This window comes from Scomber scombrus, chromosome 16 (genome assembly GCF_963691925.1).
Source record: "Scomber scombrus chromosome 16, fScoSco1.1, whole genome shotgun sequence".
In the NCBI taxonomy this organism is placed as follows: domain Eukaryota; kingdom Metazoa; phylum Chordata; class Actinopteri; order Scombriformes; family Scombridae; genus Scomber; species Scomber scombrus.
The window spans coordinates 21,631,316-21,657,370 of record NC_084985.1 but is presented as its reverse complement, the minus strand read 5'-3'; the positions used below and the strand labels follow the sequence as shown (position 1 = coordinate 21,657,370).

Here is a 26,055-nt window from a genome sequence, read left to right as displayed (position 1 = left end):
CACCACCATCTAGCTGCTTTACCCTGTTAGTCTGAGCTTTATTCGATTTCCCTGAAGGCCACGACTTTTTCCAGAAGGTAGATTGAACATGGCTTCCACACCTGGTAGTCTGGGATTGAGACCTGTGTGTGTGTGCGTGTGTGTGTATTAGCACATGCTATCTTGGCTTAAATCGACGAGGGCGCTTGCATCCAAAAACGCTTCCGTGCTGCTTACGCTCATAAATGCTAAAGTGAGCAGAGGAGAGCAAAACATTTTTGATGTGCGTATCTAAGCACTGCAAATCTGTGTGTTTGTGTTTGTGTTCGGCTGCAGAGGTAAGTGAGCGTGTGCTGCTTTCGTCTGAAACACTGAAATAGGGAACAAGAGCAGAGAGAGAGGAGGAGGAGGAAGAAAAAAAAAAGTAATCAAAGAAGCTGGAGTGAGATGATGGCTGCCGCAGCTTCCATCTCAAGGTGTTTGAGGGTGTATTAGGATTCAGGTTGGAATGATGTGGAGTGTGTGGAGTGTGTCCGGCTGCCTGCGTGGCTGACACAGGTCTGAAATTGGACTGCCATTCTCAATTTCAGCTCAAACTGACTGGACGTCACATGCTCCGAGCGCCCTCTGTTTTTCCTGAGGTGGGAGTTCAGGGTCGGGAGTTGAAAGTTAGGGCTAATTATGCGGAACCTTCAAAACTCCACATCTGCTCCGACGTCAGCATCCTTTCCTATGTTGTTTCCTTAGCAACAGAAAACTAAAGTCTGAGCCTACACAAAACACCTCTCTCTCTCTCCCTCTCTCTCTCTGTTCTCTCTGTTCAGGTCCTCTTTTAGAAGGAACTCGGTCAACCAAACAAACAATCACTTATATCCAATGTTCCAGTCATCTTTTTGCCTGATAAAACACCATGCACTAGAGGTAGAAGTAATAATATCTTTGTAACGCATCACCAAGTGCCCTGTCACTGCAAATAATGTTTGCAGTGACTACAGGCTACAGCTCGCTCAAAGACAAAAGTATTGTTAGCCTACATATTATTCAGACTATACGCACAGGAGTCACAGCGAGATCTCCAAGCTGTCATTCTCAGCCGATTCCTGTTTGCAGACCGACTCTGTGAACCTGAAAGACACAGGAAATAAACATAGAGGCAGGAAGGTCAGAGTTCATCTGGTGTCGCAGTTGAAAGTGCGACCGGTCACCGCTGCAGCCACCACAACAGGAAGGGGTGCGCTGACAGCAGAGGGGAAGTGGACAGGGACGAAACGGTAGGTCAGTGCACAAGGTATCAATGAACAGCACAGTAGGAAACGAGCATCTATCCACATTAAACATGGACATGTACACACGCACCTCTAGATGTGAGGTCACAGCGAGAGGCTTTGAAAGAGAGGGCTGACCACGGTCACGAAAACGGAAACTTCCTATAAATAATTCAGTTAGCAAAACACTACAAAGTCGTGCTCTTATTCCCATGTGTGTGTAAATATTTGAGCAGCCACTGTATTATTCTTCAGTCTTTTTGTGGCGTTCTGAGGTGTTGTACTTTGTTTTCTAGGCAGGATTTTTTGGGCAGCCCACTCATCTCTAATGATTTATCACAGGATCAGCAGTTTATCGTTGGATCTTTTTGTGAGCCAAAGTGGGCAGCCCACCCAACTCGCATAACTGTGTTCTGTACTGTATTTAGACAAAATGCAGACAAAAGGGGAAGAACATAAAACACTGCTGGGATGCAATCGCAGGCATTTTTGTGATCTGTGTTTGGGGTGCTGCTGTGGTAACATTACTGCAGTTCATGTATGGTTATATTGAAATATTATGAAATAAGATCACAGGAGATTTTTGTGACAGATGTGGCCTCTTTCCAGGTGTCCTTCTTCCTGTTCATCGTGTTTGTTGTGTACACCATGCTGCCCTTCTCCATGAGAGGGGCCATTATCGCCAGTGCCATCACCTGCTTCTCACACACCATCACCCTCAGCGTCTGTCTGGCCTCCACCGTCAGAGAGCTGGAGACTTTAGTCTGGCAGGTAAGACGGATTCATAATGTTGAACCAGAATCAACTAGAACCTGTTGTAATCTCCTTTTTACACAACTTCCTGCTCTTGGCGCAGATTTAGCTGAGATGACTCTGCTGTGACCTTCCTATTTTGGTTTCTGAGGGCCTAAATGATTGCTTCGCCGAGCTGTTATCTGCAGCAACCTTACCGGTCTCTCAATATGAAATTACTCAGGTTGTTCCATGCACGATTAAAATTGATGAGATACAACATTTTAATAAGGTCTGTGTTGTAAAACAGTGAACCTATCCTGTATCATTGTGACACAGCACATTCAGCAAAGCCTCTGGAGTCAAATGAACTGCCCTTTAATGTACTCTGGAAACAGCTCTTAAAACGTTGGCTCCATCTGAACGGTCTCTTGACACAGTAGCATCATGCACACCAAGAGAGTCTCGCTGTAAAAGAGAAAAAAAATCTGTCATTTTCTATATCAATACATCCCTTATACAACCTATACATGGACATGAATGGAACATGAATACACACCACACACACACACACACACACACACACACACACACACACACACACACACACACACACACACACACACAGAGTGATGCTCTTTAGTCAGTAATCAAAGTAGACAGGCTGATAACATTCTAATCACTGTAGCTGTTCTCTCTCTCTCTCGCACATACACAGTGGAACACCGCACTAACAATAAAACATGCTCATTGCCCTTGGATACAGCACCAAGGACAACCTATTGATATGCACAACCACATTTAAAGAGCTTGAGGTTGACATAGTGGTGGAAAAGCACTGAGGAAGTGTGTGCTCTACACGGTTTTACAAGATAATAATGTAGGTTTAAGTGGTAGGCAGTAGATAGTGGGAAAATTACACATACAGGCATATCTGTAATATGTCTCACTAATCTAGCATTATTTTAATGCCATATATCTCTTTGTGTATATGTGTGCATGTGGTATATGTGGCAGATCTTAGCCAACGTGATCATCTTTACTTGTGGTAACCTGGCCGGGGCGTACCACAAACATCTCATGGACCTGGCGCTCAAACAGACCTACCAAGACACCTGCAACTGCATCAAGTCCCCCATCAAACTAGAGTTTGAGAAGCACCAACAGGTACACACACACACGAACACACACACAGACACACACACACACACACACACACTCATTTTAAGAAGTAGGATATTTACTTTCTTTCCAAGCGTTAGATAAGAAGATTGATATATTTTTTTGAACATTATGAAGCGGAAGCCTTGGAGTTAATGTAACCCACCTAGGGTTCACAGAGTGCTCAAATATATTTGGTAGCAGTATCTAAGTGTGTAGGAGGGGTTGAAAGAGAGAATGAGATACAAGAAACTGGTTACTTAACACATTTCATTTGTAATGCAAAAAAATGTCTCTGAGGTGTAACAGAGTTCACGATTCCTTTAGTCCGTTCATTTAAGTTCAGTTCTGTTCCCGTTGTGGTCGGTTCAACAAGCTTCAGTCAGATAGGGTAGTGTCAAGTCAGATTAATTTCCAAAGTGCTTTTACGTCTCTCAAAAAATGAAATAAGAAGAATTGGGGCTTTAACAATTTTACCACACTGGTGTTCATAGAAGGGGTGGTCTCCTTATTGGTTCAAAAGGTTATCTCGGTCCAACTCCTTGGGGTAAGGAGGTGACGGGGTTCAATGATGGTTGGCCATCTACTTCGTCAAGGAGAATGCAAAATCCAAACCCTAAGGGTATTTCCAGAGAGTCTCAAAACCCCGCCTGTGTAAAAACAATTCTATTACTATATTGAGCTGTGAAATCCCTTTTCTCTTGGCCATAATGAATAATTATCAGTATTTTCAAAATACTAGTGTAACACAATTATCCCTTTTAAGAAAAATCATGATTTCTTTTTCTAGCTTTTTAACCATGGCAGTAACCAGAGCAAGCATAATGTTAAGTTCACATATCAACAAGGAAAACATTATTTTTGCAGCGCCTCAAGTCAACGGACAACACCGGGGCTATTATAGTTAGCCGCACTAGCCCAACTACGCTAAACTGAACAAGACAATGTCAAAAATGAATAACTCCTGGCACACACATCCTTGGCTCTCCTCCTTCACTTCATGTAAGTGTTGTATGCTTAGCGTTTTATAACAAAGTTATCCGCCACCACTTGTTTTAGTAGAACTAGTTTCTAACTCCATTAGCATTACATTTGCTCATGTTATTTCCTTTACTTTGTACTGTCGAACTTCCCAACTACCCAAATATTTCCCCCATCCAATCAGAACCAAGTCTGAGAAAGATAGCTGTGACTTACACATTGTTTGAGCGAACAGAAAATAATCCTGGAAACAATCGTACAGAGTTTTCTACTGGGTTATATTAGCTTAGTTTAGCACAAAGACCGGAAATATGGGGAGAAAGCATGGCAAGCATGGGTCTGCCTAATTTTTATTTATTTATTTATTTTAATCTGCCCCTTTTAAGAAGACTAAGTAAACTATTTTTTTTCTATCGTTTATCTATTCAATTCAAAAATGGAAGTGTAAAAACAAGTTGTGGTTTTATGGGAAGTCATGTGCTTGACTATTTCCTGACATGGCTGGAGTAAGTCACTGCCCCCGGCCAAGAAATGGTACTGCAGATAACCCCCCTGTAAAACCGCAACTTGTTTTTACACTCCAGTTTTTGTACAAAATAGGAAAGTGAGATATAACATGGTAATTTGGCTAGAGAAAAAGTACTGCACATAACTACTGTAAAACCACAGCTTTGCACAGAGCCAAGCTAATTAGCTGTTTCCCTTGCTTCCAGTCCTCGTGCTAAGCTAAGCTAACCCTGTCTTGTTTGTATCTTCATAATTAACAGACAGGTATGGAAGTCTTGTCTCCTGAATCTTGTCATCTAACTCTGAGTATTTATTGTAGAATGAAATCTTTCAATACAAGACTACAATCAAAAATGTAATAAATGTTTATCTATCTAAAACATTTATTGCTGCAAGACCAGACTTTAACTCATGGGTGTTTGAGTACAACTAATTCATTGTTTTCTGTCAGAGCTACACATATTGATGAGGGCCCACATTAAATTTAGACCTATTCTTTCTGTTGCCAAAATATTTCACTCATCAGCTTTGTCAGGGATGAGGAGATGTTAAGTTGGTCATGTCTAAAGAGGCATTATGCGTGACATTTGCTTGACATTAGTGTCTTTGCCCTGACATTCGCCATTCTCTCCATCAGGGAAATGGCACATAATTTTTCACATTTATAATCCACTCAGTAGGGATTAGCTACGACTATTTTCTGGAATTCTAAAATTGTATTATTTCCCCTATCAATTATCATCAATACATCATTTTTAAAGGCATGACTATGACTATAAGCCTATAAGACAAATGTCTTGTATAGATATATTATCAGTTTACTTGAAGATAGAAAATTATTTATGACGTTACATGTTTTATTAATGCTTCAGGTGGGCAAATGTGAAAATTCTATCTGTGAATCATTTTTCCTTTTTACTGTGTAATCAGTGGTAAAAAATGTATTACCACAGGTCAGTTATAAACTTTCTGCAATAGTGTGTGTGTGTGTGTGTGTGTGTGTGTGTGTGTGTGTGTGTGTGTGTGTTGAGTGTGTGAAAATTAGCACAAATGCCAAAGCATAACTAAAAAACAATGCATCTCATTCAAAAGCCGAAACACAGATCACTTCTGTTCATTAATCAAATGTGTGACTTATAAAGCCTCACCTCTTCAGGCTATTATACCCTCTCTGCATGCCCGCAGTGGAGTGTTCATACTGGTTCACTGCTGAATTAGTAAATAAGTGCGGGTGGTGAAGGTTTCTATTTTTAGCGACATACCCCTCCCCACCCCCCCTTTCCCGAGCCCCTCTCTCTACTTAATTTGCTTCTGTGTTTTAGGAAATGAGCCCGTGGTGTGTGAACAAATGTAATGACCCTCTCTGCTGTGAGCCGCATTTATGAGTCACACCCCCTCAGGCAGCTACTCACTCTCTCTAACATGCACACACACCCACACACACGCGCCCCCACATGCACACGCATGCCAAATCACCCTCAAACAACTCTCCATCCAAATGTGTATGGTACTAAGCAAAAAACCCACAACTTACATGGTTACACAACAGCCATGGGCAATAGATCTTGCATCTCTGGCTCTCCATTTTTCTTATTCCCCCAGAAAACTGACCGCACTACACAATGACATGTCTTGTTGATATTTTCAGCGCAGCTATGGTGGAACTTTAAAGTGGAAAAAATGTCAACTTTCTAAAACATTAACAGCAACCATCAAACTCTGGCGTCAGCGTCTCAGAGGCATTCTTTGTACTGTCACCATTTTTCTACAATTATACAGACAAAAATCTATTATGGAGGAGGTAAAGAGATGAGGTTCACTGCCGACCGTAGCCTCGGGGTAATCCTGCCACAAGAAATGTAACTTCTGGGTGCAAAGTTTTCCATAAATGTAGAGTTGCCGCAGTGTTCACGGCTGTATTAATATGTCCATTTGTCACCTTACACTCAAAGTAGTTTGACTCTGTTGGTGTTTGAAAGGCTTTCTGAGGAACGTAGGAAACTGAAAACTGAAACAGAAATCTGAGAGTCAAGTTAAGGACAGTAAATTAAAAAAACAGTAAAATAAAAAACAACCCTTTAATATAGAAGGGTCAACTTCATAATTGTTAATTCGTAAGTCTATCAGTCGGATTTTTCTTTAATTTTCCCCTCAACTTCCCCATGATCATATAAATCCCAAGTGTAGGATTGTAGAGCCACACATTTACAGAGCTGCCATGTTACAGTACATATTTCACATGTGAGGTCATTTTATCTGCTTCAGTTGCTCTTCGGGTTGAACCATCATTAAGGCGTTATAATGGTCTATTTAGGAGATTAATTATCAGCTGTGGATGACTATGGCTATATTTATACAGAGAATTATAGGATAGAATAGAACAGATCAACACAACACAATATAACAAAACAGAATAGAACACAATACAATGGAACAGAACTAGACAACACAATATAACACAATAGAGTAGAACAACACAACGGAAATCAACAGAACAGAATATAATAGAACAAAACAAAACTCAATAGAACAGAATAGAATAGAACATGCTGTTGTTGTTATTGGGAGTAGCATATAATACAAATATAACTTACACAATGCATATTTTACACGTGGGACTTATAAAAACTGAATATCGGATCAGTACCTCTATATTGATGTAGAATTTGCCGCTATGTTTCATTCTGTCTCAAAATGTTGTGTGAGTTAGACATCTGCCAATTACTGTAACTGAGAAAGCATCCTGCAGATTTAGAGTGTTATAATAATAATAATACTAATCTTAATTTATAGAGCAGTTGTTCGACACTCACGCAACAAAGTGCTTCATATGGTGCACCAAATTAAAACCAAACTCTCTTTTATTATCAATTAGTCAGTTGCTCGCTCTGTCTACTATTTTTTGACTCAAATATCTTAATAACTATTTTATGGATTTCATGGTCCCCAGAACATGGAGCATATTAACTTTTCATGTAGATCAACATTTTGATTTATGACTAAATACTTGAAAAACTGAACATGTTGATGTTAGCATACAAATTAGTAGTGTTAAGATAGTTTGTAGGAGACTTTTTTTCTTATTTTCTTATTGCATCCCAGTTGCTTGACTCTGCTTTGCCTGTCTTTGATCTCTGACCTCTAGGAGCGTTTACTCCTATCCTTGCTGCCGTCTCATATAGCCATGGTGATGAAAGCCGAGATCATCCAGAGGCTCCAGGGACCGAACTTTGGCCGAACTGAGAGCACCAACAACTTCCACAACCTCTACGTGCAGCGGCACACCAATGTCAGGTGAGTTTTCTTCCTTTTGTCTGTGCCCCCACATTATAAAGCTTATTATTTTCTGCTCTCATCTCAGCGCTTGATTGCTCTTATACACTCCCGCCCTCCCCCTCATCGCTGCTCATCCCTCGTCTTCTTTTGTCCTCCCCTCTCTACCTCCTCTAACATGTAGATTGTTCCTCTCCTCATGCGCTCCTCTCATCTTCTGTCATTTCCTCACATTGACTTTCCTCTTCTCCTCTCTTTTCCTTTTCTGCTATCTTCTCTACATCCTGTCTTCTTGCTTCTTTTTTTATGGCCAAATTCAGTTCAGAGTTAATCCTCTTCCATTGTACTCTGAGGTCACTTTGCCAAATGAAGAGGAGCGTATGCGCTCTCTTCTCAATCACATCCTCCTCTACTGTGTGGCAGGAAGAGGGTTCGTCGAAACAGAGCAGAGCACACAAATCCAGGCTTACCACGAGAGTCTCTCCAAGGACTGCCCTCTAAAAACCTGCTTTCCGAAACAGCAGAAACAACATCGCAGTGTCCCTTTTAAGTGTGCTTCGGGACTGTGTGTCTGTGGGCGAGTGCGTGCATGTGTGTTCTCATTTCGATCTGCCTATTATCCTTCCAATAATAAGAAACACTCACATGGTCCAGCTCACAGTGAAGAAGGCAATCTCACCAAAACAAGGAGCTGACACCGAAGGACAGGTGGCAATGTGGTTCCTCCTGCGCTAGACAGATCTTGAAGAGCTAAACACCAGCTGCTGCCTTCACTATCGTGTCTTCAGATGCAATAATTGGTGGCTGGTGTTGAGGAGCAGAATAAATTGTGTGTTTTTACACCCATTGACATATCATTCTTCTATAATAGTCGTATACTTGCAGAGGCCTTGCCCACATTTGGTCATGTTTCTGAGGAGACTAGAATGCTGTTTGTAGAAGTTTATTTCAAATTTAGCTTCCTCCAAATTTAGCAATAACATTTAAAATGTGCACAAGACTAAAGCGGCACAGATTAGATGCATGGTCCAGGTACAAAATAGAAAGCAGTACAATCATGTATATTATGTGCATTATTGTGTTCTATGCATGGGGAACCAGGGCAGAAATCAATGTGTTTCCTTGTGGTCACCTCCATTGATTTGTTTGTAAGTACTTACCAAGAACTCAGTGGGTTTGTGCAGTTACACATTGAATGCAAGTTAATTAAAAGACAAATAAACAGTAACCAATGTGCCCTAGATCCATGTCTCTTTACTAGTAGAATGACCGTTAAAGATGAAAAACCGTATGCTCATTTCCTGCAAAACCATATGCTCATTTCCTCCTCTTTTTTCTTGTGTACCTGCAGCATTCTGTATGCTGACATTGTGGGCTTCACCAGACTGGCCAGTGACTGCTCTCCGGGTGAACTTGTGCATATGCTGAATGAACTCTTTGGCAAGTTTGACCAGATTGCAAAGGTAACTATATATATTGCAAAGTACGCTTCTGTCTTGTGCTGTCCATCAGATGAAGCACAGCCTTGAAGTGAATCCTTTCTCTGCCCTGTGGCCACTCTCGGCCTCAGTAGTGTGTGTGTGTTTGTGTCCACAGCTGCAGGCTGTGGCAGTGTAGGCTGGTCGGAGTTTATCTGGTGGTCTCGTGGGTACTCCGCTATTCGGGTCTAAACAGTTGAGTCAGGCTCTCTCAGCTTTGTGTCCAGCAGCTCTGTCCTCCCGCTGATGAGGCTGCCATTATATAAACTCAGTCCAACCATGAGCTGCTACACATCCCACATGTGAAACTAGAGATAATGTGTTATGTGCGTGGGTGTATGAATTTGGGCTTGATGGATATGGATTGTTGTGTGTGTGCGCGCTTGTGTGTGTGTGTGTAAGGTTTGTGTAGAGGTGAAAAAGAGTCAAAAACTTTAAATAAAATTGTTAACCATTACTAAAGCTGTTAATAGTCATTGGCATACTTTTGGTCCAGAGAGTTTGATCATTTGTTCCCTCTTTATCCCTCTTCCTCTCTCTCTTTTTTAAAGGAAAACGAGTGCATGAGAATCAAGATCTTGGGAGATTGTTACTACTGTGTGTCTGGTCTGCCTGAATCGCTGCCTCACCACGCCAGGAACTGCGTGAAGATGGGCTTGGATATGTGTGAGGCCATCAAGTAAAATACCAGATCTCCCTCTCTTCCTCTCTGTCTCTCTCTCTCTCTCCATCTTTCCCTCTCTCCCTCTCTCTCTCACACACACGCATGCACACACAGAAACGGAAACACAAACACAAACAAACACGCCTGTCAAACAGATTGAGCAGAAGGAATGCCAGGCTTGGTTTCAGCTCTGTTTGAACTCCAGAGTAAACACAATGTGAATGCAATATGATAAGCCTCTCGACTGAACAAATGAAAAAATATATTCCCCCACCCATGCCCCTCTCCCCACCCTCCCCCTTTCTGCTCTCTGTCTCTGTGTCTTTCACTCATCGCGCACATTAGTTTTACAGAGCAATATGTTAGCGTGCCAACACTGACCTTTAATCACAATCAGATTTAAAATGCCATTCGTTGTCGTCCACCTGTGACACAATGGAGCGGAGTCTGTGCAGAGGATTTTCCGCCCTGACTAAAATCAAATTCTGGCGGAAACACAAAATCATGTTGACATATGTCACAAAATAGCTTTTACTGGCAGCATTGGCAATGGCATTCAAAAGTCTAAAAAAATATAAATCCATATTAGTTAAAAAAAAAATCTCATTAAAAAAGCACAATCATTTTTTCCTTTCTGTGTATTTATGGGTTAAACAAACCAGATACAGCATGTGAGCTTTAGTGGTATTAGTACACAGATATTATCAACTTTTAGCAGAGTGCGGCTATCTTTTCCCCCCCCTGCTTTCAGTCATTATGCTAAGCTAGGCTAACCACATCCGGACTCCAGCTCCATACTCACACAGACGTGATTAATATTGATCCTCTCATCTTACTCTCTTAGAAAGAAAGCAAATAAGCATAGTTCCCAAAAATACTGAACTGTTCCGTTAAAGATTCCTTCTTCTGTACTCTCCACAGGAAGGTCCGAGATGCCACTGGAGTTGAAATCAATATGCGTGTTGGCGTTCATTCTGGGAATGTCCTGTGTGGTGTGATCGGCCTCCGGAAATGGCAGTATGATGTGTGGTCACATGATGTAACGCTAGCCAATCACATGGAGGCAGGAGGGGTGCCAGGGTAAGAAATCGCCAGTTGAAACAAGTGCAGTGTCCATTTAAAACGTGCCTGTTTGGAACAGGCTGAACCACATGTATAAATTGACAAGCATATCAATTAATACAAAGAATAAACAAACTAGATGTTTTTAATCCAGACAGAAGCTTCACCATTGAGACTGAACAAAGGTGTCTGTGCTCTTATTGGCTAGTTTTACTGCCTCTACCTCCATCTTTTTTTCTCCTGTGTGCACTCCTCTTTTCTAGGCAGTTTAAATTTATATCAAACAGCCTCTGCTTCACTCAGACAAGGAGATGAACAGTTTGTTGTTCACTTGTTTATTTAAAGTTTATTAATATTAAGTGTGTCGCATGTCCAAATTGCACCACATTTGACAGTGCTCATCCTTAGGTACCCAGCAACACACCCACCAAGTGTGAAGTAAATCAGATCAATAGTTCAAGAGACATATGAAGGACACACATACAGACAGATTCCTTTGATTTTTAGTTTTAACCCTTACGAAACGTGTCTGAAACATCCTACAGTCTTGAATGTACATGCAACTTTTCGTTCGCAGTACACAGTTCAACAGTAGAGTTTAAGTTTCTTAAACTTTTTATCATTATCCTTATGTATATAATACCACCTCTGACCACAATGTGGGTTGCAATGGCAGTGGCATTCTCCATATTTCCGTACATTGACTCCATGGGCAGAAATAGAAACAAATCAATGCTGTTTATGTGGTATTTTTATATATTTCTCAAGAGCCACTCATCATTCGACACTGCACTTCCTCGGGTCCTCAGCAATATACCTGCCAAGTCTATCAGATGAACAGTTGTCGAGTTATGTGAAGAACACACACACATACATATATACATGCATACACACACATACATACAGAGAAACACTTCCTTTTGTAGAGATTAGATTAGATGATATAGTTAGATGTTTTATGAGCTACAACTCATCTTGATCTTACTGCTGTTGCAGTGCTGAGTGCAGCTTGCAAGTTTTTGTTTATTGTGTAGCTGGAAGATTAGACCTGCAAGGCTGACTTTTATAAACCATATGGGAATCTATGCTTTGAGAAACAACTAACGCTCTCTGCTCTCAGTGATTTATGTTAAGTTGCACACAAGCAACTCAGTGAATTCCCATCTGCTCCACTGCAGTTCCACATAGCCTAACACGTACTGTAGTCGTGAGCGAGTGAGCGGTTTCTGATGCTTTTTCACTCTTAAAAGAATAACACTGAATCCATGCAAATTTTTGGACATTTATCAAATATCAACATCAAATATTAAACATTTTGCTAAAGAAATATTTATATCAGCATTACTCTTCTAAAATCAATGTTGGCTGGATCACAGTAAACCACCCCCTTAAATCCAAACATGAAAACACACCTGAGGTAACAACATATTGATGTGTTGCAGCAGCAACAACACGTACAATCAAGAGTCAGCTGTAAAATGCACACATTTAAAGATTGAGGTGGAACATGGGATATGTCGGTTTTAATTCAACCCTGTTTCAAGCATTTAGTCAATTATAGCCTCCTCATTTGACCAATCAGCTCTACATTTCTTATGTAGCCATTAGGTCTGCCTCCATACCTACGTAGCACAGGAAAATCGGCTGGTGGTTATGTGTATACTACACTGAAAATAAGCTCTCCAGAGCCAATGTGTTGTCTCATCAGGCTGCTAATGGTTTGTCTACTCTCATGCCTGCTCAAAGGTATCTAAAAAATATGCCTGCTGAAAAAAAACCATGTTCCCCATCTCCATCCATCTCTGTTTGCAACGGTAACAAACAAAGCAAAAAGGGGGAATTGCAGGTTAGTGTAGCTGGAAAGTAAATTATGTTTTTGGCAGAGCTTGTAATGACAGGATGACAAAAACTTTAAAACTCTCATCATCTCAACATCTTTGCCTTCCTGTCTCTCTCCAGGAGGGTCCACATCTCTTCAGTGACGCTGGAGCATTTGAAGGGTTCATATAAGGTTGAGCCTGGAGACGGACAGTGTCGAGACTCTTATCTGAAAGAACATGGAGTGGTCACTTACGTCGTCATTAACCCTAAGGTCAGATATCTTCACATTGTTTTATACAGTTAAACACACATTCAAAAAACACTATTGGACAGATTACAGTAACACTAGAAATGGCATTCGAGTTGGCTGACTGTCAATATTTCTTCCTGTTGTTTTTTTAAAATCCATTTCAAGTGCCCTTATATGCAGTTGTGCACATGTGAAATGGGTCCAGGAAAATACATAGTGGTACACACTAAAAGCAAAATTTCAGACATAAGATAAACAAAATAATTGGAGCATCTGACATTGAAATGCATTCAGGCGTTCCAGCACAGGAAAACTTTAAAGGGGTGTTCAAGAGGCAGGTTGGTGGAAGGCGGTAGATGAAAAAAGGTGGTATTTATTAACAAAAATACACCTCAAGAAATGCCACAAAAATAACTTTAAATTGAAGGAAAAAAAGAACAAATCAACAGCTAATACCTGCAGCCTCACAGCAAGCTTCCACCCACTCACTCTCCCATGACTAAAGATCAGTGACTGGTCTCTTAACCTCACAGTCTCTCCTCACTGGAACCTACCATCTGCTCAGGTTACCACAGGGTGAGCTGGACCCAAATAAACCTTTCAAAGTATGCAGAACAACAAACAAACATTAACATTTAAATTCAGGGATATTACCGACAATCACAATATTCTGTGGGCACACACACTGAGCCATGAGTGCACTAAATGTCATTTACTACAGAACTGATTTACAGCTTCTCCCTTAACTTGACAGCGATTGGTCACGCACTGCTTAGAGCACCTAATGATGCACACCTGTTTTCACTATCACTGGTTATGCACATGCTCTTCCATAACATCCCACAAGACACACTACAATACATGCATTAATATGCATTATCACAGCAAGACCTTGGACTTCAACAATGCATAACACTGTGAGACACAAAGTACTCAATTGAATCTTGCATTTTGTTACGTGTGTAAAAAGAAGACTCTTTATTTATATAGCACTCAAAACCAGGGTTTCAAAGTGCTTCATGAAGTGCATGAATACAAGCATACAACGACAAAAGCACAGGACACACGCTTTACTCAAACACAAGCAAACAACATTGGACTGAAATGAAGGATTTCACACACAAAAAAACCAGGGCTAAGTGAAACTCATAACCTTCAGTTTTTCACAGCTGTTTATTCAACGGATAAGGTGATGAGGTGTTCTTTTTTGTCCAACCTCTGCTCACAGTGTCATCACTGTGCAGACTACATACTACAAATTATATTATATTCACTGGACATTATCTTGTGTGTTTTTTAAATAGTCACATAGTAGGAAGCCAGCAACAGCAAAAACTTCTTATGTGTGTTTTGGATTATTTGAGTTATTGGAAAAATATTGAGAAAGCTGTTTTGATTCAACTCAAGTTTTTAATTTAAAATGGCCTTTTGGACAGATTTCAGTCTGGCTTCAGACCTCACCACAGCATGGAGACTGCACTGATTAAGGTGCTAAATGACATTCATCTGAACACTGATTCAGGTAAAACAAAAGTGGGTGGAATTATCTGATATAGTTCTCACTTGATTCAGATCATATCTCAAAAGGGTCTACATTGTTGCCATTATTAACAGGGATTACTATGACATGTGGAGTTCCCCAGGGTTCAATTCTGGGCCCCCTATTATACAACCTGTATATGCCTCAATCTAGGTCAAATCACACAACACAATAATATCACTTTATATTATATAAAGCACTTTGTATCATTCTTGTGTGTAAAATGTGGTATACAAATAAACTTGCCTTGCTTTGCCTATTATTCTTATAATTCACAGTGGATGTAATGAGGGTCTACTTTCAGCACCATGGACAACACCAGCTGCTTTATTAACATCTTGATGAGCTGGTCAGGTTCATACAAAACAGTCCACAATGTTGTCAAGTATAGGAAATTGATATTAATGTGTGGAGTACCAATGACAGTATAGTTTGTTGTCAAATGGACAATTTCAGTTTATCACTCTACTCAATGAAAATCATGTCAAGTGTTCCTTTCACTGCTTAGCTTGAGAAACTGATACTGAGAATGAATTGAGACATTGTGCCGCTCCTCCTGTCAAACCAGGACATTAAGTTCTCAGTTGAGAACTTTCTGGAATGAAAATCTCTATACAGAATATGTTGTTGGCTTCCAGTCTGCGCTCAGTTTTTTTGGCTTGGCATGAAAAAGCGTGCTTAACAGTTCTCTGCCTTCCTAATCCCTCCATAACTTGGCTACGATACTCCCACCCCCTTAAATAACTGCAGTAAGACCTTCCTCTTTCCTCTTCCAGGCATCCGGTGCTCACTATCTGCTTGCTTCATAGACCTCAGGGCTCTTGGTGCAACAGTGACATGTCTTTTCTACAGTAACAACGCCTTGAAGGTTTCCGTTGCGTCTCTTGTAAAAAGCCACAGTGTCTTTCAGGCATTGATTCCTCTAAATCCACTCTTTTCCTTTTGCATTTTTCCTTGCTTCTCCAAAGAGCTTGACCAAGGACTGCTAGCTTTCTCATATAGCCATCTCCTCATTTTAAATCCGTAAGATTCCCATTTTATTAGAAGCATATTCCAGTTCACAGAGTATCAGAAATAACCTCAAGTGCACGATGTTCATGTCAATACGTTCATTTCAAACCTTAAAATCCATAGGCGTTGTTGATGATGATGAAGCATGTTTTGCTTGATAATGTTGTGATTGTCATCTATTAAAAGATAAAGAAAAAGAAGAAGTCGGCTATCTGCGCTGCCTAAAGAACACAAACATATTTCAACACATTTTATCAGAGCAAGCAACATGTTTCCAAGAACTACTCTGCTGAGTCATTGTTAACTCTGCCAGCTGTGCTCAGTTGTGGATGAGAGGTTATTTTGGCAAATCATACAGCCTTTTGGATAGCTCTCTGTAGTATAAGTGCATTTCATTATATCACTTTCTTATCACCACAGTAACTAACTAAGCCAGTAGTTTAAAGCCTGAACATGAACCTTGAGGTATTTCAACTGTGCTTACTCTTCTACCTGCAGCTGATATTAATATGACAAAGATGCTATTCTGTATCCTTTATTTACTTTAATGAAGACCGTTTTTAAATATCCTATCAGATATTAGAAAAAGGCTGTGGGTGCTCAGTGACATTTTCAAGAGGCCCTGAATGGATCAAGGCCAAATATGGAGCATGGATTACAGGAGGTGTCATCCTCACTGTCATGGTCATTGACTGTCACTGTCAGAGCAGTTCAGTGCACCCACGGGAAATGAACGCAGCCATTATGGACGTGTCTGTTTCAGTTCTTCTAGGCATTTGTGCCACTTTTTTTCAGTCACAATACCTGAATTCATCAGCACTTAAAAAGAACTTGAAGAATCCAGCAAATCGTCCCGGATGCTCCCCATAAAAGTCCTCCAAACTCTATTTTGGCACTTATTCTCATTTCTGTATGACTTTATGCAGGGCAATGTTTCAGTCAGGAGTAAAGTGGTGCTCTGTTTGTCAGAGACAAGTGCACAGCATACATGCCAAAATAAAAGGAGAGCCACGTCCTTTTTGACTAAAAGTTTTTCAAGTAGCTCAAATAGCCGGGAAATCATGTCAAAACTGTCGAGAGCTGTCAATTGACCAGTGTCTCCACAGTGCCCAGTCCTTTTTACTGTCCTTTTTACTGGCTTACACAGGAGCAGTTGATGGATCACAATGGGCACTACTGCTGAAATATGTGATCCTTTCTACATTTTGGAGATTTTGTAATGCATAAAAAATGTACCCAACTTTTTAGTTGTTGTGACCTTTTGTAAAAATGTGTTTTGCAGGAGATAGTACTTGCTCAAATTCTACTAATACCACAATGAATCTCTGTGGCCATCATTTGCATTAAAACATTTTTATCTAATAAACTTAAAAATGCTTTGACAATACGTAAAGGTTAAGAAGTTTCACAGTAACTGACAACAAAATCAGCTCATAATGTTTAAAATCACCCCTTTCTCTTTCTGTCCCTGTTTTGTCAGACTGAGAGGCACAGCCCTCTGCTGGGTGTGCGCTCTCGTCCCTCGATGGACGGCGGTAAGATGAGGGCGTCTGTCAGGATGACCCGCTACCTGGAGTCCTGGGGCGCCGCCAAACCCTTTGCTAACCTTCACCATCGAGACAGCATGAGCACGGACAACGGCAAGATCAACACCACTGTGAGTACAAAGCACTGTGCCACCTCTCTCAAAAGTAGGTGTTCATTATTTATAGATTATTGGTGTGATTACTGTTTCAGGATGTTCCAATGGGGCAGTACCACTTCCAGCGAAGAGAAAGGTAAGCTGTCACAACAAATGTGATTGCTCTGTCTTTGCAAGGTTTCATAAGAGAACATTTTTCAGTCTGTGTTCATATTTATATTTGCTCCCTTATTTCATTAAACTGCAGGTCCAAGTCACAGAGGAGGAGGTTTGAGGAGGAACTCAACGAGCGGATGATTCGCACCATCGACGGCATCAACTCGCAAAAGTAAGCATCATATCTGCTGCATCCTATTTCCGCATCACTCATTCTTCACATTGACAGGGTCATGCACAGCCAGTTCAGTCAGTTAAATTTCCTCCTGACACTCAGCAGTAGAAACACCAAGTTATTTGGCAGTTTTTCTATATAGATATATTCTCTTATGACCTACAGAAACCTCTCAGTTACTCAAACTAAAAATGTGAGTTAGCTAAAGAAGATACTGTAATTCTTAGTGAGTCTTAGTGCAGAAATGCCACAGATGCATGTAGCTCAAAACCTATTTCTTTTATCTTGTTTTATACAGTCATGGCCAAAAATATTGGCACCCCTGCACTTGACACTATGGTAGGAGACCACTGCTGACACAAATGCATAAAAAAGCCAGACAGGAGTTTGCCAAAACTTACGTGACGAAGCCAAAATCCTTCTGGGAGAACGTACTGTGGACAGATGAAACCAAAATAGAGCTTTTTGGTACATCATGGTACTGTTTACAGAAAATGAAATGAGGCCTTCAAAGAAAAGAACACGGTCCCTTCAGTCAAACATGGTGAAGATTCACAGATGTTTTGGGGTTACTTTGCTGCTTCTGGCACTGGATTCCTTGACTGTGTGAATAGCATCATGAAATCTGAGGACTACTAAAGAGTTTTGGGGCGCAATGTAGTGCCCAGTGTCAGAAAGGAGCGTCTCTACCAGAGGTCAGAGGTTATGGGTCTTCCAGCAGGGCAATACCTAACCCTAACCCAAAACATACGGCAAAAAACATTCAGAAATGGTTGAAGACAAAGCGCTGGAGAGTTCTGAGTCCAGATCTGAATCTCAGAGAACATCTGTGCTGATATCTCAGAACAGCAGCTGGTAGAAGACTTCCTTCAAATCTGAAAGACCTGGAGCAATTTGTAAAAGAAGAGTGGTCCAGAATTCCAGTAGAGAGGTGTAAGAAACTTGTTCATGGTTACAGGAAACGATTGATTTCAATTATTTATTCCACAGGGTATGCTACCAGATAAAAACCTGAGGGTGCCAATCATTTTTGTCTAGTCCATTTTTTTCAGGTTTGACTTTTTTTATCAGTTTTTTGTGTTGTTCCAATGCAAACAAAAGGAATACACATGTAAATACCAAAACATTTGTAATTGCAATAATTTTCTGGGAGACGTGGTGTATTATCTGACAGAAGTGAAGGTGTGCCAATGTTTTTGGCCATGACTGTAGGTGTGCCAGTGCAGTGGTAAAATAATACCTCTGATATTTCCTGTCTTGTTGGATTTTTTAGTGCATTTACATTTAAGAAGAAGAAGAAGTAACAAAAATTCTGAGAACTTCTCCAAGTGTACAGTATTTTCAGTGTAATCTACCCCAAAACTAAGAATGAGCATATTATCATCAGTTTTGTTGTTCATTAAACAAGAAAGTGCTCTTTGGCATTATCTTCTGGGAAAAAAGGTGCTGTATTTGCACATTTCATAAACATATAAGTATTAAAAACAGAAAACAAAAAAACGACGGTAATATTCAAAACTTGCAGTCAGATTTTGAGCAATTCATACATTCATATTTGGTTATTTTCTGCACCGTGAAGAATTATAAAAGAGTTTTCAGATCCTACATAACACAACCCAGAACTTAGTTCTTTACCGCATCTCAATGAGTCTGTTTTACTTGTGTCTCCAGACAGTGGCTGAAGTCTGAGGACATTCAGAGGATCTCATTGTTCTTTCACAACAAAGCTCTGGAGAAAGAGGTAGGCGAATGCATACAAAGCACCAGCCAGCATTGTTCACTGGTGAAATAAATCAATAGAGTTGTATAGGTACCAGTGAACTTGAAGTCATTTGGGAGGCTGAAACAAACTGTCTGCTATATAATTAATACCACAACTTTATTTTTTGTTTATTTATTGTGCATGTTCAGCCTTAATTTCGACGTTGCATTAAGATGTTCTCCTGCTGCTACATGACACACACACACACACACACACACACACACACAATGCCATTCACAGTTTTCTGATTTTTGCCTTATCTTCTCTTAACAGTACAGATCCACAACATTACCTGCCTTCAAGTACTATATCACCTGCGCCTGCCTCATATTCTGCTGTATATTCATAGTGCAAGTCCTTGTCTTGCCTAGGTAAGTCTGCGCCTTATCTCAGGATTTACCCTGCATGGTCCCCATACCATCAGCAAACTCCAGCTGTGGCAGCAGGTTGATGTGAAAAAGCCATTTGACGCCAGCTGTCTCATCAACAGGCCTACGCTGAAATGAAAGAGGCAGGGGAGCAAGAGGCAGAATGCTAAAAAGCAGATGGAGATGAAAGGGCACCATGTCTGGTAGTGATTATAGATCAGGTGAATCAAAGTGTGGCGTCTCTTTAATGGCGAGGGGAGAAATTCGCGGTCATGCTAATTTACTGCTTCTGGGAGCCAAAGGTGTAATTTAGTATCTGAGAGGCCATTGATTTTCTAATTCACGTCTCTCTCTCACTCTCTTTATCTTTGCTCTGTTTTTCGCAGCATCGCTCCACACATTTAGACGTGACATCATCTGTTTTATGGCAGGGGTCCTTAAATAACCTGTACTGTGTTCCTCTTTAGAAAAAAGTGATCATGAACACAACTTCATGACAAAGCCTAGATACTGATGTACTGTCAGATAAATGCTTTCTTAATGTAAATGGATTCTAGCTCTGAGGCAGAATACATTAGGACCTTCATTACATTTATTGCCCTGAATGGAACTGCAGAGGGCTGAGAAGTGCCAAGAAGGTTAGAGTAATGTGTGCGTGTGTGTGTGTGTGTGTGTGTGTGTGTGTGTGTGTGTGTGTGTGTGTGTGTGTGTGTGTGTGTGTGTGTGTGTGTGTGTGTGTGTGTGTGTGTGTGTGTGTGTTACAGAACTGCTGTGCTGGGGATATCCTTTGGCCTGGCATTCCTGCTGTTGGCTTTGATCCTGCTCCTCTGCTTCGCTGGTCACATTCTGGTGGGTTTGACAGTGAATACACACATACACACACTCAATTGCATACACACACCCTCATCAAATCTGCATATGTAAAGCGTATACAGACACTGCAGATATTTGCCAATCAGGTCATTAAAAGTGTCTAGTACATCTAAGGCCATGGTGTCATTCATTCCACATCGGCCAGTGTAATACTGTAATACTTTTTCTTCTTTTGTCCTCAAATTCTATGTGTGAATATTTCACTTGTACTGTATATGCAGATGACACATTCATTTTCCATGTCAGAAACTCAACGATCTCTTTCCCTGAAATGTAGTTATATATCTTTACATAGATACTATAGGAACTATAAGCTGTAATATTCTTAATCCACCACCAAAACTTGCAAAAGTCATTAAATACTCTATATTAACAGCATTAAGCAGTGTCTTACTCACATTGTTTCAGGGCATGACTTTATGCATTCTCTACAAATCTCCAACTTTGGTCTCTAACAACTGTGGAAATCATTGATAGTAAGCAGCTCACAAGATTCATGTCAAACTTCCCCACTGGACACGTCATAGTGTTACACTGTCACAAGATGAAACCTTGACATTTTTATAAACTTTAAGCTTGAAAAAAGAATTGTCCACACTATCATTTACATTCAAAATCTTTTTTTATTTATTATTTCATTTTTACTCTGCAGATTTTTACCTGTATTATCTCATTCTAAGGGCACTTTTATGAATTATTGAAATGGTCGACTATCCAGATACAACCCTGAAAACTGAAAATGTGCACACACACAAGCACATCATTTATAGTCCACATTGAGTATAAACATCTAATTAACTAATTTATAGTTACTATAGTAACTCATTTACCTTTTTATAAATAACAATTAAATTAAATGTTCTATATTTGAGAAAGAAAGAGAATGAGCAGAGCGGATGTTTCCAACAGATTTCTGTTGCATCTGTTGGGTATAAACTACAATCATTATATATCAGGGTTATATAAGATTATCTAACTTTTATTCTCCTTTTTAAAGCCTTCAACAGTTCATCCATCCACTCACTGCTATTGTTTGTTATCCAGCACAAGTGGGTGTTTTTTCCACACAGCTACAGCTACCTGTCACAAGTGTTTTATGGACAATCAGTAAGTGATATCCCCCCCCCCCCCCCCCCCCCCCCCCCCTTAAGAGCCCATCTCTCTCATTTTTCCTTGTCAAGAGAGTATCATCCCCCAGTAAACGGGTCACTTCTAATTAGTGGGGGGTTATCAATAATGTTGGGTCTGTCCTGACCCAGATATCAGCTTTATATATATCCGCTTTAAACGAAAATGGAGAGAAGAAACAGATCATGTATATGGATTTGCACTAACCACCAATTTAATGCTGAACATGTTCTCAATAAAGCCTTTGTGTCTACTGGTGAAAGTGCACACAATCAGCTAATGAGAGGCCCTGTATATCATATTTTATGCGTATGTATGTGTGCTTTAGCTCCATGTGCCTGGTTGAGTATGTAAGTTATTATTAATGGAGCATATCATAGTTGAAATACATCTGCTCAGCTGTGAAAGAGTTCATTACATGGTTATTGTAATCAAATGCATTTCTTGGAAAATGTCTTTTAAAGTCAAATGAGCCTTCCAGACCTCAAGGAAGATGTTAAAAGCATCAATGCTCCGTGGGCTAAACAAGTGTTATATGTTAATTTATGTGTATCAAGAATGTACAAACACCCTGTCCTGAAAGGTGAGAAACCAGAGAAAAACTGTCGCGCTAATATGCACTTGAAAATATTTTTTATATAAGGACAGGAAGTGACCATTGACTGTATTTAAATATGGACGACACATCATCACTTCCAACCGCTAAGCAAAAGTGAAGCCAAAATATCTCCTTTCCGGGAGTTGCCATGTTGCTTGTGTGATGTCATTTGGAGCCAGAGTTTTGTATGACCCGTACTGCAGCCAACCACTAGGGGGCTATTGAGATATTTTGGCTTCACTTTTGGGGAGCTGTCGTGATGTCCATCTTTTGTGCAGTTAATGGAAAAGACGCAATAGCCAAGAAATCACCCTAATAAAAAAAAGTTTTCAGTTAGAACTCTTATGTATGAATATAAGTTATGTTATTGAAGCATTTCCAACATTTGGCATGTACATATGTGACAGATGATCCTGAATTGTCCTGAGCCATAAAAATAACTTATGTAATTTTTTATATTGCCTAATTTCCACTTCACCAATACCTTGGTATTAATCTGAGTCATAAAACATACTTCAAAACCCTCCAGACGACAGCAATTTAGATAGAAGAGATTTCACTGAAAGGTACTTTTGTTATTCCTTTCTTCCTCCTTTAATCATTCCCTCTGGTTTCTTTGCATCTCCAGCAGGGAAGGAAGGGATCCCTCTGCTCTCTTTCCTGGTTCCCCACTTCCTCCCACATCATTGTCACCAATAATCCCTGGCTACGATTGGTCCTCACCATGACAACCACTGCTCTCATATTGGTGATGGCCATCTTTAATATGGTGAGAAACTACAAGAAGCTATGAGAAGTTATAAGTAAAGATGTTGTCCCTCATGGTGGCAGCTGCATTAGTACAGTGGACATTTGATTATTGATTTGATCCACATCACTGTAAATGGGGTAATATTTGTTCAAATTTAAAGCATTACTATTGTGAAGTCCAGGCATATAATCCCTTATAAAAGCTGCTGTAAGCCCCCATCATGTATCACATTGTTAACAAAGCATTGAAAGTATGATCATCATGATTTACAAGGTTGAGTATAAAATGTGCCTGTAGATACTGAATCACGTTAGCATGAAACATTATAAAGCCTTATAACTTTAATGGTGCTTCCTGTTTCCATCATTATGCAACCAGACCACAGAAAAAAAATAATTATTCTGTTTCTTAATCAGATGGAATAGAGGGAAAAAAGGATTAATAGTATCCTAAATCTCAGCTCACATGGTGTAGTCTTAATCATGTCATTTTAGTCACAGCAAAACCAAACAACTGTGTACATACTAATGTTAACAAGAAAACAAACGGCTCACTGATGTACACAGGCTGAATATACAAACCACCAGCAAATTCATTTCACATTTTTGTATTCATATTGAGTAGTTTTATTGATATTCCTGAGACGTGAAGTATAACTGCAGAGTATGACAACTGTCCTTTCATTAATCAGTCTGCTGCTGTCCTCTGGTTTCAAACTGCACTCAATACAAATATTTAATTCCTGTATTCTTAATATGTGTAGTCTGTTATTAGTTCAATCTGTGAAGGATGCCAAAGTACATAATGTTAAGGCCATCAGTATATATCGATATACTGTAAATTATGTGAAATTGTGAAATTTTAATTGAAAATGTTACCACCTTCAGATACCTCCAATTCTGCTCATCTCTCCACATCATCAAAATATCATATAGTTTAGTAAAAGACTAATAACTGGGGGTAGTAACTGTCAAAGCTTTATACCACAAACATTTTGCTCTGCCATTTAAGCAAAGGGTCAAAATGTGTCCCCCTTATCCCATTTTCTCATTTTCTTGTTTACTAGTTCTTTGTGGAGGATCCTGGAGGATCCATGGAAGAGGTCCCTACAGCTACTCCACCTGTGAATCTAACCTATCAGGATGAAACAGTAAAAAAGATGTTTTACCTGCCAGTAAGTACAAAATGAGACGTTGTAAGAGTCTTAAAATATTAACTGTTTTAGATATAAGTCAAACTACTTACCACCAGTATCCCAAAAACAGCTTAAATGAGCTGTATCTAAAACAGCACAATTTTCAGTTCAGAATTACACATGTGACATATGGGGAAATGTTCTTGTTTAACTATTTGGACATAGTTTTCTCACATGTTGACGGGAGTAAAAGTGCTGCTAGGCATTTGCTGAAGCACAGTGCTGTCTCTTTACCATCAAAGAAAATGATTTAAAGAAACAGCCATGTCAATATATCCCAGTTTCACATGGAAACTCTTGCATAGCCATTTCAAATCTGTTAAGTGGATTGGTTACGTTTCTCAACAAGCAGGAAGAAGAGAAGCAGACAAAACCAACACGTATTTATATTGGGCATCAGTGGCGCCAGCTTGTCCGACAGATAAGGGAATTTTTAAAGCTCAAAGTGTTTATTCACTGTCTGGTTACTTCTTGATAAACATGGTAGAAGCCTTCTCAAACACTATAGACTGACAGGACTGCTATTTGTTTCATTCTCAGTTATTATGTAAAGAATATATAATTGTTATGTAAGAATATTGACATTTCTTGCTGTCAGTATGCAAACTGTAGTTCTGCTCTTGCTCCTTATCTGTGTGCTGGCTTACTCACCAGCAGCACACACTTGTTTTAACACTGAACAAATAAAACCAGATTTCCATCTTTTTCCTCAGTTCAGTACATACGACAGAACATTTATGAAGAGCTGGTACTGTATGTTGGTTCAATGAATTCACAGTTGGATTATGTAACCTCTCTTTCTGTCATCAGTACTTTATCTACTGCTGTATACTGGGTCTGGTGTCGTGCTCGGTGTTCCTGAGGATCAACTACGAGCTGAAGATGGTGGTGATGCTTGTTGCCGTGGTGATCTACAACATCATCATCCTCCAGACGCACGCCTCCCTGCTGGATGAATTTAGCAAAGCGTTGTACCTGACCGAGACACCGGACAGGTACCTGGAAACTGTGCACACACACTCTCTCTCTCTGCTTTCTTATCAAGGCAATAATAGAACAATTATTATGCCTACTTGAGGTAAACGCCTCCCCCTCTGACCCTGCAGCCTGCTCACATGAGTCGAGCACAGCCCATTAAAAGGACTAATGAGGCCAGACCCTGGTATTCAGGGGAGGAGTATTGCTGAGGTGGCAATATACCATCCAACTCCTCAATCAGGAGTAACGTGCAGAGAGGAGGAGGAGGAGGATGAGTGGCAGAATGAGATACAGCAGTGTATGTTGATGGAGCTGAATACATTTTTCACATATGACTGACAGCTTGAGTCTCACTGCTGTGAAAAAATCCCATTATGCAAAAAGTTTTAGGGCCACTGACTCTTATTTGTCTCACTGTCTCACCTTGGTTTTTATTCCCATGAAGAGTATACATCGCTGTTGCCAGAGCACAAAATAAATACAAGCGGTGACGCAGAGGAAAATAAAAAGAGGAGAGACAAGGACTGTCAAATAAACCTGTATTGTTTCTTGACAAACACTCATTAACACTCCAGTTCCTTCAAAAGGATATTTTTGACAGTTCTGGCTGATATGAATTCATGGAATAAAGTTGCATGTCTACACTGTAAGGTGCAGCAGAACAAAATTCATCTTATACATACACTTTTTTTTTAGTATTACCTT

The 26,055-nt window shown here is 40.1% G+C and overlaps 1 protein-coding gene across 1 annotated transcript in view; it reads left to right on the top strand.

Moving 5' to 3' along the window:
• Window positions 1-26,055, top strand: part of adcy2b (adenylate cyclase 2b (brain)) — a 45,155-nt gene that overhangs the window by 10,517 nt on the left and 8,583 nt on the right. Inside the window, exons 3-18 of the mRNA XM_062435860.1 lie at window positions 1,854-2,015; window positions 2,994-3,143; window positions 7,771-7,919; window positions 9,250-9,361; window positions 9,928-10,055; window positions 10,962-11,120; window positions 13,062-13,194; window positions 17,205-17,381; window positions 17,462-17,502; window positions 17,614-17,694; window positions 19,369-19,438; window positions 19,733-19,830; window positions 20,592-20,676; window positions 23,055-23,195; window positions 24,244-24,351; window positions 25,183-25,367. Of these exons, the coding sequence (XP_062291844.1) occupies window positions 1,854-2,015; window positions 2,994-3,143; window positions 7,771-7,919; window positions 9,250-9,361; window positions 9,928-10,055; window positions 10,962-11,120; window positions 13,062-13,194; window positions 17,205-17,381; window positions 17,462-17,502; window positions 17,614-17,694; window positions 19,369-19,438; window positions 19,733-19,830; window positions 20,592-20,676; window positions 23,055-23,195; window positions 24,244-24,351; window positions 25,183-25,367 (1,979 nt within the window). The remainder of the gene's footprint in view (window positions 1-1,853; window positions 2,016-2,993; window positions 3,144-7,770; window positions 7,920-9,249; window positions 9,362-9,927; window positions 10,056-10,961; window positions 11,121-13,061; window positions 13,195-17,204; window positions 17,382-17,461; window positions 17,503-17,613; window positions 17,695-19,368; window positions 19,439-19,732; window positions 19,831-20,591; window positions 20,677-23,054; window positions 23,196-24,243; window positions 24,352-25,182; window positions 25,368-26,055) is intronic.